Raw genomic sequence first — 14,712 nt, 5'->3', positions numbered from 1 at the left:
ATCTTTGGCTTTAATGCTTCAACGTTTGAATTTGAGTTGACTCTGATCTTCATGGGCCCCGCCTTTTGGCCCAAATGTCCTTAAACCGACTCAACCGTGACTTCGATACCAGACTTATGCCGAAATGCAGTCACTTCGGATTCTACTTGTGGTGATACCCACTTCGACTGTTCCTTTGGCTCACTGATCCGACGGGCTTTATCCTTTATGGGTCTTCCTCTTGTCTACGTGGCAATCTTTGGTTGGTCCCGGACTTCTGGTGCGGGATCCGACACCAACAATTAGCCCCCCAAGTTCTTCGAAGTGCCATTCCAATTCGGAGAACTTTAAATGCTTAAATGGCCAAAGATTGCGCTCGAGAATCTTTCTGATTTCCCGCCGAAAATCTCATCACTCCTTTAATTTCGGTACTAGCCATTTCTACTCGAGTGACATCTGTCATCATTATGACCGTATCTTAATTATTTACTATTAAAGCGGGAACCTTTCCACTTCCCCCACGATTCCCAAGGCGGTTTCACCATTATCACTTAACTTCCGTGAGGTAACTTCTTTCATCATTACTTCTTTTACTTTTGCGTTTTTAGCCGAAATTTCTCTCTTCTCTTTCTTCGCCGACTCTTTATTTGCCGGATTTTAAATTCCTCATCTTCTCCGATGATTTCTGACTCCGAAAGACCTGAGTCTCCATCCTTTGAAGGTGGCTCTAGTAACGACGAATGCACTCGTCCTAACGATATCGCTGGTCCGCACTACAGATCCACCTGTACCCTTCAATCGCTAGAGCGATTAAAGGGGCTTTGCCAGATCCCCCCCAGAATCATAGCGGAAGCGCAGATAGCCGACCCTACGGAGTCCCCGGAAAACCACCGTGATGGCTATTTTTGTGTCTATGAAATCTACTTCAAGGGCTGCGGATTGACTTTCCCCCTTCCCGAAGCCTTAGTTCGATACCTAGCGGCTCTTGAGATTGCTTTACCTCAATTAACCCCCAATCTCCTCCGAACTATCCTCGGAATCATAACCGTTGCGGCGGAAGCGGACTACATTATCGGGGTCCCCGAACTGAACGAACTTCTAAGTGTGAGAAGTTCGTCAAAGAAAACAGGATACTTCTCGGCATACCCAAATGCCAATAGAAACGTCATCTCGCACCTCCCGAACAAGGATGAAAACTGGCACCATCCTTGGTTCCTGATTAAGAAAACTCCTGCTTCGATTGGGAATCTTTCCGATGTACTCCCATCAAAGTGGTCTACGAAGCCTGGTAGAGACTAGGTCGTATATTCCTTTCTTGTTCATTTTATTTTTTTTTACTGATCAAATTCGTTGTTTCACTTCGCAGCTTTCATCGCTTCAACTCTCCCGACTGAAGAATTTGTCAAGTTCTTCAAAACAATCCTCGAAGGGGAAACCCTTTGGAATTCTTTCACCCTCGATCGGTTTGTCGAGGCCAACCGAAAACTCAGGATGAGTCCTCCCAATCTACTTCATCGTCTTCCGCCTCCTCCCTCAACTCAGGGAATGTCAGCTCGGGCCCTTACTGCCCAGCGTAAGAAACTCTCCAAGCCGATAGCAGAGGCTTGTGATGAAAACAAGGCGTTCCTTGCGGCCGCCATTGACAAAAAAGATTACAGCAGGACCCTGCTGGTTGATGATAACAGCTCCGAGGGAGCCAGATCCGTTGCTGCTTATAGGCTAACACTTCGTCGCGGACGTCATGACGAACGTTCTCCTCGGAGAGAGCGATCTCCTCGTCGTGATTCTCCTCGTCCTCCCCGAGACGATTTCAGCAATGAACCACTTAAGAATTTGGTTCATAGGAAGACGGACAAGTCATCCCGTAGTGACTCGTCTCCGCGAAGGGAGAAATCAAGGGCCCGGACTGACCGTTCACCTCGATCATCCCCTCCCACTGAACCAATGGGTCCTCCCCGACCTGTTGACATGTCTTCTTCTTCCCAGCCCGACAGCGAAAAGACTGCTCGGAGTGCATCTCCTAAAAAGGGAGATTCTGAATCTCGAGATCGCTTTCAGGTTTGGTGATTTACACATACTCAAACGTTTTTGTCTCTATTAAGATTCCAATTTTTACAACTCTTCCTTCTTCGCAGCTATGGAGAAAGAAGGCAGCGTCTTCCGATGCTTCAAGACCCGATCGGGTTCGATCTTGCCAGACTTCGACAAGTGGCGCCCTGCGATTCGTGAACGCTATTTGCTTCACGCGCATCACTCATCTCGGGTTAGTTCCGTTTTTGTTTTTTTTATTGCATTGCCATTCTGCGAACTGACTCGCCATCCCGAGTTTATGTATAATGCCAGGCTCACGGCGAGCTTAACGACATGATTGAACATTACGAAGGGTTGGTCATCGGACGGGAGAAGGAGATTGACATGTGGAAGAAGAAATTCTCTGCTCTTGAGGCTGAACTCAGTTCTTCTGCCGGCTCCAAGCACGATCTGGAGGACAAGGTCAACAGTTTAACATCCGAGCTTGCGCAGATAAAGGGGGAGCTGCAAGACCAGTACGACCGGAATTACAAACTCCAGGATGAACTTTCTGGTGTTCAGGGTAGACTTCATGAATCCGAATCAACCGCTGATACCCTGAACAACCAACTTATCGAGCTTAACGCGAAGTACAAGGCGCTAGCCAAGTTGCGTGATTCCGAGTTGGCAAGGTCGGCATCGAAAGCCAGAAAAGATGTTAAGGGACGCGGGATGGAGTTGATCCAGGGGGCCATCCGCTTCATTCAAACCGAGAAGGTTAGGTCAGATCTGGAATCAGACGTCAAGGAGCACGAGAGCAACCTGATTCTGTTGGACCAAATCCATGATGCAGATTTCTCCGAGGTGCAAGAGAGGGCCGAACTGTCGACCAATCTTTCTGAAAAGCGGAGTCGTTTGGCAGCTCTTCCTGCTTCGACTTTCAACCCGCATGACTTTGAGGAATTCTTCACAGAATCTCCTCCTATAAGTGAATCGGGTCTAGACTGGGCGGGTAACTTTTGGCTCTTGATACTCACTACCTTTTCTTACCTTGTACCTTTGATTGACTGGAATTATTTTTTCTAGGCTCAAGTGAGACGGAAGACGTTGTCCCACCCGAAGTTCCTGCGGCGCCGGAGGTCACTCCGGAGGATGGTTGTACCGTGGAGGGTGGTCCAGGAGCTTCATCTGATCAAGCACCAGTTAAGGAGGCGAGTGAAACTTTGACAGCTGAGCCGGAGTCCGAGGTGGATGTCGATCCTTAGTGGCTGTGTCCACTTTAAACTGGGGATTGTCCCATTTAGTTTAAACTTAATTTCGAACTTGTTTTTGGCCTAAGGAGGCTTTATCATTTCCTTTGAACAGGATATTTTCCTGAGGAGGCTTTTAAACCTTTCTAGGTTATGACCCCAAGGGGGTTTGGTTAAAATTATATGCGGGTTTGCAAAGTCCGCTTTTAACCTTTTGTGGCCTTATGGTTATGCTTTTGAGATTTTTAGGCTGATCAGACCTTTCTCTTAAGAATGCGAGAACTAAGCTCGGCTTAAAGTGAGTTCCCCACTTCGGGTTTAGTCAACTCGATAAATTTATTGGGCTTGGGCCTTAGAAACTTTTGTAGTTAATGTGACGGTTGCTTTTTCCCTTCTTATTTCTTAAAAGTAGGGGAAACGGCTCGTCTTAAATGCAAAAACTGCCTTTTCTCGATTTTCCAAAAATAGTTTAAACCACTCGGGCACACTACCATTATTGGATTTATGGTTCCAAGACAAACCCTAAATCATTATAAATAAAGGCTTACCTATCTCTAAGCTTTATTTAAACACGCTTTTAGAATCTTACTTGAGAAATATTACGAGAATGGAAAACGAAAAAGTAGCCCCCGTTGATCCCGGCAGCCCACTCTTCTTGTCCGGCGACGGCTTTGAACCGGCCGGCGTTCTCTTCCCTCACGCCGTCTTTCACTTTCCTTCAAAGGAGAAAAAAGAGGCTTGCAACTTTATCGACAAGGTTAATATCTGTCGTTTTTGATTAAAAACTTTTTGTTTCATCTTATTCATTCATCTTTATGCTAGGTTGCCGACAAACACCGTCGCTTGTGTGAAGAGAGGCAGCGGCTGGGCCTCAAAAGGCAAACACTCGAGGTTCGCATCGCTCGGGTGGAGAGGAAGATACGGGGTTTGGAAAGTGATCCCTTTCAATGGGAATGGCGGAATTTTGACTCTGTCGCTGAGATCCCGGAGATGCTTCGGATGTATCTCCGCGCTAAAGGAGTCCCAGGTCCCGTGAATGACCCGGTCTATACCGTTCCATCTGACAGCGAAGAAGAAGACGGGGAGGAGGCCAGCACCTGTCGGAAACGCGTTCGGGATCATCCCGAAGTGGATGCCAAGAACAAGGCGTCCACTTCGAAGACTAAACCGGCGATGAAAGAGCCTGTTCCTGAGCCTCTTCCATAAATGTTCTCTAACTTCTTCACTTATTTTGAACTCGTAATGGGCTTCGGCCCCTCTTTATTTATGGAAATATTTGCAATTTTCCTTACTTTTCAAATATTCTCGGAGATGCGTCTTTTAAAGCAGGATCTGTTCGAGGGCATAAATCTCTCCGCGAATCACTCCATTCCTAGGATAGAATCCGCAGCTTGCTAGGGATATGACGTTCCTATAAATTATAGTCTCAATTTCCCTTTACTCCTCACCATTCTTTTCATTTTAGTAGGTATGGAGTTCAATCTTCGCTGTTCAGAATCTATGCCCGACTTCTCCAGAATCGGAATGATAAACGAAGATGTTCCAAATGAGCCAAGCAGGCAGCCTCCTCCACTTCGCGGCTTCTTAAGATCTCAGATCCGAACCCCATGTGCTTTGATCAGGGATCTCCCAATCAGAGACCAAGGAACAGCGACGGCGTTCATAGAAGCACTCGCGCTTCAACACCGGAAGCTTATGTTGGAAAAGAAGAGACTCCGGAAGAGGATTAACCGGATGCAACGCAAGCTTACTACGGTGTCAAGAGATCTTCATATCCTTGAATCTCACCCCGGAGAGTGGATTGAGCTTGGAATCTCTGAATTTGCTCGAATTCCGGACTGCATGATGCCAATCCTCGATCTTGCTGGTCAAGGAGTTGAAGTGTTCTGCTCGTCAACAAGATTTTCATAGTCCGAAGTGTACCATGAGGGACATTCCGTCTTTTAAATGAACGCTCTATTTCCAATCTCTTGTATGTTCGCATAGCCGAACCTTTATTTGCTTCACTTGTTCGCACAGTCGAACCTTTTTCCTTTAATAAAGAAATAAAACAAATTTTTATTAATAGCTGAACTCGTTTCCGAGCTGCCTACGTACCCATTTCGGGATCAAGCCACACCGTAGTTCATGTACATAAACAATGCATGTAGCTTTAAACATAAAACTTCTTTAGGTTGATCACTTTCCAAGGTCGCTTGACTGGATTTTCTTCTAAGTCTTTCAACCTATAAACACCGTTTCGAACCACTTCGGTAATAATGTAAGGTCCTTCCCAATTAATACCGAGTTTACCGGCACCTTCTTCTTTTTTGTTGTCAAAGACGCGCCTTAATACATAATTTCCCACGAAGAACGGCCTACTTTTAACCTTAGAATTGTAATACCGGGCTGCTGCCTGCTGGTAATTCTGGATCCGAATCAAAGCTTGATCACGCCTTTCATTTATGGTATCTAGTGAATCATTAAGCATTGCTGAATTTTCTTCCTCATTTAACGGTGCTTCTGTTCGGCGAAGTCCGGGCACATTGAGTTCAGCTGGTACTACCGCCTCCATGCCATAAACCAAAGAGAATGGAGTTTCTCTTGTAGGTCGCCTAGGGGTTGTGCGATAGGCCCACAGGACGGGTTGGAGTTCTTCATACCATCCTCCCTTTAGATGATTTAAGCGTTTCTTGAGATTGCTCAATATCGTTTTGTTCGCGGCTTCAGCTTGACCGTTTCCTTGCGGATATCGTGGAGTAGAATAACTAACTTTGATTCCCCAGTCCGCACAAAAGGCATCAAACTCGTGTGAAATGAATTGTGGTCCATTATCAGTGACTATTTCGTACGGAACTCCATGTCGACATATAATGTTTTTCCAAATAAAGGTCTTCACCGCCGAATCCTTGATACCAACATACGCCTCAGCTTCAATCCATTTCGAAAAGTAGTCCGTAAGGACTAAAAGGTATTGTACACCTCGAGTTGACTTGTGCAATGGTCCAATGATGTCCATTGACCACCTCATAAACGGGTATGGGGCGGAAATGGAGGAGAATAATTCCGACGGTTGATGGATCAATGGTGCATGGAGTTGGCAGCGCTTGCATCTTTGGGCGAACTTAACACAATCTGTGATCATAGTGGGCCAATAATATCCCATTCTTTTAACTTTAAAAGCCATAGCCCTTCCTGATGAATGACTCTCACATAATCCTTCGTGCACTTCGCTCATAACGATTTTGACTTCGGGCCCAAAAATGCATAATAGGTAAGGGTCACTGACACCTCGTCTATACAATGTGTCTTTTGTCAGACAAAATTTCGCGCTAACGATTCTCATTTTTCTGGCCTGCCATTTATTCTTTGGGAGCTCGCCTGTCATAATGTAGTGCTTTATTGGCTCCCTCCAGTCAGCCCCCCAGTCTTTAGCCGGAATTTGATCGACCTTGTGAAATACTCGTGGCTCCGGTTCGGGATATTCGTTTGGTTCAAGAACATTCTCCTCGATTAACGGCTCGGTTTCTAATATCGTTTCTGGAATCACATCTTCTGCTAAGAGAACGGGTTCCTTGTGAGATGTGTTGGATCCCCTTGACTTCCTCCGTTTGTTGTGTGGAGGTTCGATCTCTGGTTCGCCACGGTAACGTGCCGCTGCTCGAGACCTTGTAACGACGAGGGTTTCCTTGTTGTCTTGAATGCTTCGCTCCGAAATGCATTCCACTGGAATAACTCTTTTCAACTCAGGATCTGATGTTGACGCTAATGCGGCAAGTGCGTCCGCAGTTGTATTCTCCCCCCGAGGTATGCGGATTAATTCGAATTTCGAGAAATTTTTAGATAGATCCTTCACCACTTCGAGGTACGCTTCCATTCTTGAATCCTTGGCTTCATAGTCTCCATTAAACTGGTTAACTACTAATTGCGAATCGCAATAAGCCAATATTTCCTTAGCACCAACTCCCTGTACCAATCGAAGTCCGGCAATCAGGGCTTCGTATTCTGCCTCGTTGTTGGAGGCATTGAATAACAATCGGAATGATTGTTCTAGAATTTCTGATGTTGGAGACTCCAACTTGATTCCCACTCCGGATCCTTGTTTTGTTGAAGACCCATCTACGTGTAATTTCCAAGTTTGGTTCTCCGGTTGTTCTATCGTTTCAGGTATTGGTAGTTCGGTCAGGAAATCTGCTAAGACCTGAGCCTTCATACTGATCCGGCTTTTGAACTCTATGTCGTACTCGCTTAATTTCACCGCCCATTTCGCCAAACGTCCGGACTGACTTGGACTATGAAGTATTGTTCGGAGTGGCTGGTTGGTTAATACTTCAATCGGATGGGATTGAAAATACGGGCGCAGCTTCCGAGCCGAGGTCACCACCGCGAGTGCGAGTTTTTCCATCATTGTATATCTGGTTTCTGGATCCGTCATTGACTTACTTACATAGTAAATCGGCTTCTGTTCCCCGCGGTCTTCCCGAACCAAGACTCCACTAATCGCATGGTTTGAAACTGATATATATAAATAAAGCTTTTCATCCACTTCTGGCTTAGACAATATGGGTGGAGTGGTTAAGTATGTCTTAAGCTGCCCAAAAGCTTCTTCACACTTCTCATCCCAAAGGAATCCTTTGTTTCCTCTTAGGATTTGGTAGAAAGGTAACGACTTATCCGTTGATCTTGAGATAAAACGATTCAAAGCCGCGATCCGCCCAGTCAACCGTTGTACTTCCTTGAAGTTTCTTGGAGATGGCATATTTAGAAAAGCGTTAATTTGATTTGGATTGGCTTCAATTCCTCTTCCTGTCACAATATAGCCAAGAAATTCTCCGGATGGGACTCCGAATGTGCATTTTGCCGGGTTCAGCTTCATTTGATATTCATTGAGAATATCAAAACATTCCTCTAAATGTTTGACATGATCCTCTTTCTTTAACGATTTAACCAACATATCATCTATGTAGACTTCCATTGTCTTCCCGAGGTGATTGTGGAACATTTTGTTAACCAACCGTTGGTAAGTTGCTCCTGCATTTTTCAAACCAAAAGGCATTACCTTGTAACAATAGATACCTCTATCTATGATAAATGACGTCTTTCCTTGATCTTCGGGGTTCATCATTATTTGATTATAACCCGAGAAGGCGTCCATGAATGTTAACAGCTCGTTCCCAGCGGTAGACTCTACAAGTCGATCTATATGTGGGAGCGGGAAACTATCTTTGGGACATGCTTTATTTAGGTCTGTGAAATCGATGCAAACCCTATCTTTCCCATTCTTCTTTTTGACAACGACAGTGTTTGCTACCCATTCCGGGTATTGCACTTCTCTTATGGACCCTATCTTCAAAAGTTTATCCACTTCGTCATTTACTATTTTGGCTCGCTCCACTCCGAGCTTTCTTCTTTTCTGTTTCACCGGCTTGAAGCTCGGATCCACGTTTAGCTCGTGACAAATTATATTTGGATCTATACCAGGCATGTCCGCCGCTGACCACGCAAACGAAGTTTTGTTTGGCCAGTCAAAGTTGCTCCAATTCGGACTTTCCGATCTGGTTTGTCTTCTTCCAATACCACTTCGACTACTACATCCTCTTTTTCCTGCCCACTAGGAAATTTTTGCCTTAGTCCTTCTTTTGCGGGCTTTGTTAATTGCTATTGGATCTTTAAACGGTGGCTAGCTAGGTAACACGTCCGTGAAGCTTCTTGATCTCCCCGAATTGTTTCCACCCCATTTGATGTTGGAAATTTGATACATTGATGGTATGTAGAGGGGACTGCTTTCATTCGATAAATCCAGGGAGTCCCGAGGATGATGTTGTAAGCTACGGGCTTATCGAAGACAACGAAGTCCACGATCTTCGATACCTTTTTGGCAAGGACCGGTAGCTTGATTGTTCTGAGAGACATGGCTGACTCGCTTGCGAACGCAACTAATGGAGATGGAGGTCCTACTATGTCTACTCGGCTGATTCCCATTCTTTCTAAAGTACTTAAAAAGATCAAGTCGACCGAACTGCCTGTATCGATAAGGATCCTTGATACTTCGAAGTTAGCAACATCAAGGGTAATGACTAGAGCATCATCATGCGGTCTTTCGAGATGCCGTGTTTCTTCTTCGTTAAATGATATTGAGGCACCTTGAAAATCAACTTCTTCGCTCAAGCTTGCTTTGAGTAAGACATTTCGTCTATGTTTTTTGATGGAACTTATCGAATCTCGACAAAATTTGGAGCCTCCTAGAATCACATTGATCTTACCCTTCGAACTCCTTGGTTCTTCCTCGTTGGATAACCTTGGTCTTTTGGAATCTTGATCTTTGGAGTTTTCCTTTGCTTCGTGGTATTCCTTCACAAAATCTTTTATATCGAATTTGGAAAGATCTCCACTGGCCCAAAGCTCCGCAAGGTGCCTTTTAAGGACACTACAATCCTTGGTTAAATGTCCGGTTACTTTATGAATATCGCAATATAAACTTTCATCGCGGACCCAAGTGTTTGACCTTCCTTTTCCTTGGAATTGCTTTCCGACAGTACTGTTGAAGGGTTGCGACCCAAATTTTCTTGGTCCTTTGCTCTCCCTAGGCTCGAACTTCTTGGTAGGGACGATGATTGCCGGCTTTTCTTGCTTATTTCTTTTGGCAAAATTTTCTTCTCGTCCTCTACTTCCATCCAATTGTTTGCACGGAAGAGTGCATCTTGAATTGTGTCTGGCTTATGAAGTATTAAGTCTTCTTTAAACCTTGAATCATGTCGCAATCCTTTTCGTAGGGCAGATAAAGCTGATTGTTGTGAGATTCTTGGGAGCTTTGACAGCACTCCTTTGAACTTGGTGATGAAAACTCGAAGTGACTCATTTGATCCTTGCGATAAGTTCCAAAGATCGGCATCCGAAACGCTTTTATCCATAAGGATGGAATATTGCTTTAAGAATACGGCTGATAGTTCGTCGAAATTGCTGATCGAACCCGGCTCTAATTGGGTGAACCACATTAGAGCTTGGCCACATAGATTTTCCGAAAAAAGCTTGCAGTAACCTGCGTCCTCATCAGCTTCCTCCAATTCGACTCTTCCAGCAGCGATCAGAAAAGCTGCGAGATAGCTTTTTGGATCCTCCAATCCGCTGTAAGGGTCCAACTTGAGTTTTCGGGAATCTTTGATCCTCAAACTTGCAATTCGCGAGATGAAAGGTGTTCGCCTAGCTTCTTCAATGACTCGATTGATGTCTGGTTCCGAACTTGTAGCTTGATGAAATTTTGATTTCATTTCTTTTAATTCCTGGCTAACCTTCCTCATGGTCTCGAACTGGTCGAGGTTCTCCTGCTCGTATTGAGCTGCAAGTTGTTCTTCATCTCCGAGCTGTGTCTCTTCTTCCAACGTCAGAACTACATTATTGGTAGCACCGGGAGTTGTTTGTCCGCTGGTTTCATTTCGTGCAGCGGAACTTGGCGAGTTGAATATCCCTCTTCGGATTCCCACAAGGTTTCCTGCACTTAAAGAGTGAACACGAGTTTGTATAGTACTGACGTTTTGACTAAGAGATACCTGGGATGTTTGCAACGTATCGACGGCCTTTTCCACATCCGAGAACTTTTGTGATATGTCCGACATGGTTTGCTGCATAGCTTTGAGGGTTTCGGCCAATGATGTCTCAACGGCGTCTCCTCCGGACATTGTTGCTTATCTCGGAAGTGTAATAAAGAAAAATCTGACCACTCAAGAATCCTATGTCCCCACAGACGGCGCCAAAATGTGGATGTCGGATTCACACACTCAAGTATTTTTATTAAGTAGGAAAGATTACTCTTGAGGGACAAAAATGAATATGTAAAAACTTATAAATTGCTACGAAAATTGCTATATTATTTCTTTTCTTGAGAGAAAGATCCCCCCTTACATGGCCATTGGCCTTTGTATTTATACCTAAGAAAATGACATTAAAATGGCTAATTAAGTATAATTTTTCTCTCTTAAATGTGTCCGTTTTGATGGCTTTAATGCTTCAACGTTTGAATTTGAGTTGACTCTGATCTTCATGGGCCCCGCCTTTTGGCCCAAATGTCCTTAAACCGACTCAACCGTGACTTCGATACCAGACTTATGCCGAAATGCAGTCACTTCGGATTCTACTTGTGGTGATACCCACTTCGATTGTTCCTTTGGCTCACTGATCCGACGGGCTTTATCCTTTATGGGTCTTTCTCTTGTCTACGTGGCAATCTTTGGTTGGTCCCGGACTTCTGGTGCGGGATCCGACACCAACACTATTAGGCTTAGTTTGTCAGTAAGAGTTGATTGATTATAGCTTAGTGATTTGAGTTCTAGAATGGTCCGCTAATAATTCTAATTAATTGCTAGATCTACTATTTGTCTATTTCCTGAGAAATTCCCTAAGCCTAACGTTTTAGTCCATCTGAATTTACACCGATTTGATTGTTTTTGTGTCTTTTAATTTTATCATATTTATTTAGCTTAATTTCGAGATTGTACTTAGCTTATTCCGTGAATAAAAGAGCTTTGTGGAATTCGATCCTTAAATACTATAATGATCTCTTATTTGAGAGAATAGTTTGAGGTCTAATTTGATCCATATCAATAACATGCGGTATTTTAATATAAAAAGTTTCTTAACATGGCACGCACTATAATATATAGGTATCACATATCTTCAAAAGGAAAAAAAAACTTAAAATGAAGAGTAGTGTGAAGTTTTTCTACATCTCGACACGCATTTAATCTTCTCTTAAAATATATATTAATTGTATTTTACTTAATTATATTAAAATATATTGAAATTCATATTAAGATAATGTAACCCAACCGTAAACTCAGGTGACACTTTATGCCAAATTACTCTAAACATGATCACATATATTGTAAATTATTTATAGGAAAAAACATATCATTATAAAAATCCGAATAAAAAGACAACAAGATGAAGGACACAACTTCCTTCAATTACAATAACGAAAATTATTCCATAAACTTCTTGAAAGAAAAAACCAAACGATAATCGATCTTATATGATATAAATAATTATATATATTTTTTATTTTATTAACGATTATTCTAAATAGTTCTGAGGAATTGTGGGGCCGAAAGTCATACATTTCTCTGCTCTGTCCGGAAGAAACTCGGTCCTTGTCTTCTTCTTCTTCGTATTCTTTGAGAACATCGATGGAGAAGATAAATCCTCCATCTCTACATGCTTCCTCTTTAAACCCGCATGAAAAGCCTCAAGGTTCCTCTTGAAAGCAACTAACTCCTCCAATTTCAGATCAACAATCCTCTTGGACTTTTCACGGTTTCTCTGTTGCCTCTTCGTCAAAACCTAAAATTGACAAAAAAAATTAAAGATAGAAACATAATAAACAATATATAAAATAAATTAACGATTTATATAACATTAAAAATAGGACATACCTCCTCAAGCTCTTTGATACGTTCCAATTCTTTCATGAGACTAACGAGTTTGGACGAAGCACTAGGATTTTGGATATGCTCAACCACATCGCTGAAGCATGGATTACCGTATGTGTACGGTACATTTGTGGGGGAGATGACCAAGACAACAACTTCCACATGACACAACTTTTCGAGTGCATCGGCCTTCTTAAAAATGTCATCTCGGAGTCTTAAAAACGTTGCTTTCCTTTCAATGCTATTTTCAATACGTTTTATCTCTATTTTTCTACGACCCATTTCTTAGTTTTAGAGAGATATTTTGTTGTTGTTGATGTTCCTGTTACTACTCTACTCCATTTTATAGATGGATTGGTTCAAACAGGTTAAACGCATTATGAAAATTCTATCTTTGTTATCTCTTTTCTATTAAAATATTTGGATTTACCTTTTAAATATATTTATCTTTTAACTAATACCATAAATATCTTTATGAAGAAATTAAATCTGACTCCACAAATTTATCATAATTCTCATACAAGAGTTGATACATTAGATAGTATTTAGGAAAAATACAAATTTTGTATTATTATAGAATATATTTTGTATCTCTAGATTTCATTCTATATATACAAATTTTACTTTTAAATGCAAACTCACACGCGTCAAACATGCGTACCAGCCAAGACATATCAAATTATTTCAAAATAAATGAAAATAGAAAAATCGGAAAAAATCCGAGATTTTTTTTCCTAACTAATGGACGGTATAGAACCGCTATATTATTGTTTATCTATTAGTCCAAAGAAAATACATCAATCCTAAACCGTAAATTCGATTAAAGAGAAAATATGACACTTTGTATAGAATTCTGTGGATGAGCAATGGGTTTAAGTTCTTCATAATTTTGCTTACGAGTGTTGTGTTTGGTTCTAAGTTGATGAGTATTTCTATGGCTTCTAAACAATTTGTGTAATCAAAATAATCAAGATTCATTGGTATCATTTATTATATGCATAAATTCGTATTAATTGCCTAGATTACCTTATAATTAATTAAATACAATAAAAAGATCAACCGCCATTTTTTTTAGTGGCCCCATGTTCTTTCCAGGTATGTGGGCCCACTCTTACCCGACGGTATGTTTGCTACACTCAAAAGGTTTTAAAGACTTGTTACCGTTCCTATAAATCACCATATGATATTTCTCTGTGTTTTGTCTTTATTTTCACGATTACGACAATCACTTTCCGGAAAGTCACCAATCATGAAATTTTAATAGCCCACGCACGCTTAACTGTGGAGTTCTCTCAAAATGTTTGACCGAAAAGATAAGTTCACTTTGGACATAGGTGACAAAATCAATTCTATTAAAAATTTCTGCATACACCACCATATTCTCTGAAACAGATGTGTTACAATTCACCAATACTAACAAATTATAACGTCCTCGTTGCGCACCAAGACTATCATCCCGACACTGTGAACCCTCTTGACTCCACATTCGTCTGGGTTTGGCTCTAATACTGTTTGTAACTCCCAGACCTCCATCTTTCTTAGTGGCCCCATATCTTCTCTCAGCCCGTGGGCCCACTCTTGTTCGACAGTCGGTCTGCTACGTCCGGGAAGTTTTAAAGACTTGTGTTCCAACTCTACAAATCACCATGTGATATTATCCTGTGTTTTGTCCTCACTTATACAGTTTCGACAATCACTTCCCAAAAAGTTACCCATCCTAAAATTTTCCCAGCTCAAGCACGCTTAACTGTGGAGTTCCCTTAAGATGTTTAATTTGGCCGAAAAGATAAGTACACTTTAGTAACATAGGTAATCAAATAAATTATTTTAAACATCTCCGCATGCATCACCATATTTCCTTGAAGCGGAGGTGTTACAATAGAGAACAAATTGATGTTGTCTCATGTGGAGATCGAATTAGAAAATTTCTCATCCAATGCACCGGATGTTTTGGATGGACCCACATCCAACTAGAAGATTCCTCACCCGATGCACTAGATGTGTTGGATGGACCCGAGATTCGATCATGCACCAGTAAACCCTGAAATAAGTTCAGTGCAGATCTGGAGACC

The 14,712-nt window shown here is 42.3% G+C and overlaps 1 protein-coding gene across 1 annotated transcript; it reads right to left on the bottom strand.

Moving 5' to 3' along the window:
* Positions 1 to 12,071: 12,071 nt before the first annotated feature.
* On the bottom strand, positions 12,072 to 13,011 carry LOC9327447 (MADS-box transcription factor 32). The gene is given in 3 exon segments (XM_002891339.2): positions 12,072 to 12,353; positions 12,356 to 12,551; positions 12,644 to 13,011. Coding segments are annotated over 3 exon segments (654 nt in total). The 5' UTR covers positions 12,923 to 13,011; the 3' UTR covers positions 12,072 to 12,174.
* Positions 13,012 to 14,712: the final 1,701 nt, after the last annotated feature.

Source organism: Arabidopsis lyrata (genome assembly GCF_000004255.2).
Source record: "Arabidopsis lyrata subsp. lyrata unplaced genomic scaffold ARALYscaffold_1, whole genome shotgun sequence".
Classification (NCBI taxonomy): Eukaryota; Viridiplantae; Streptophyta; class Magnoliopsida; order Brassicales; family Brassicaceae; genus Arabidopsis; species Arabidopsis lyrata.
This window is presented reverse-complemented; position numbering and strand designations above follow the sequence as displayed.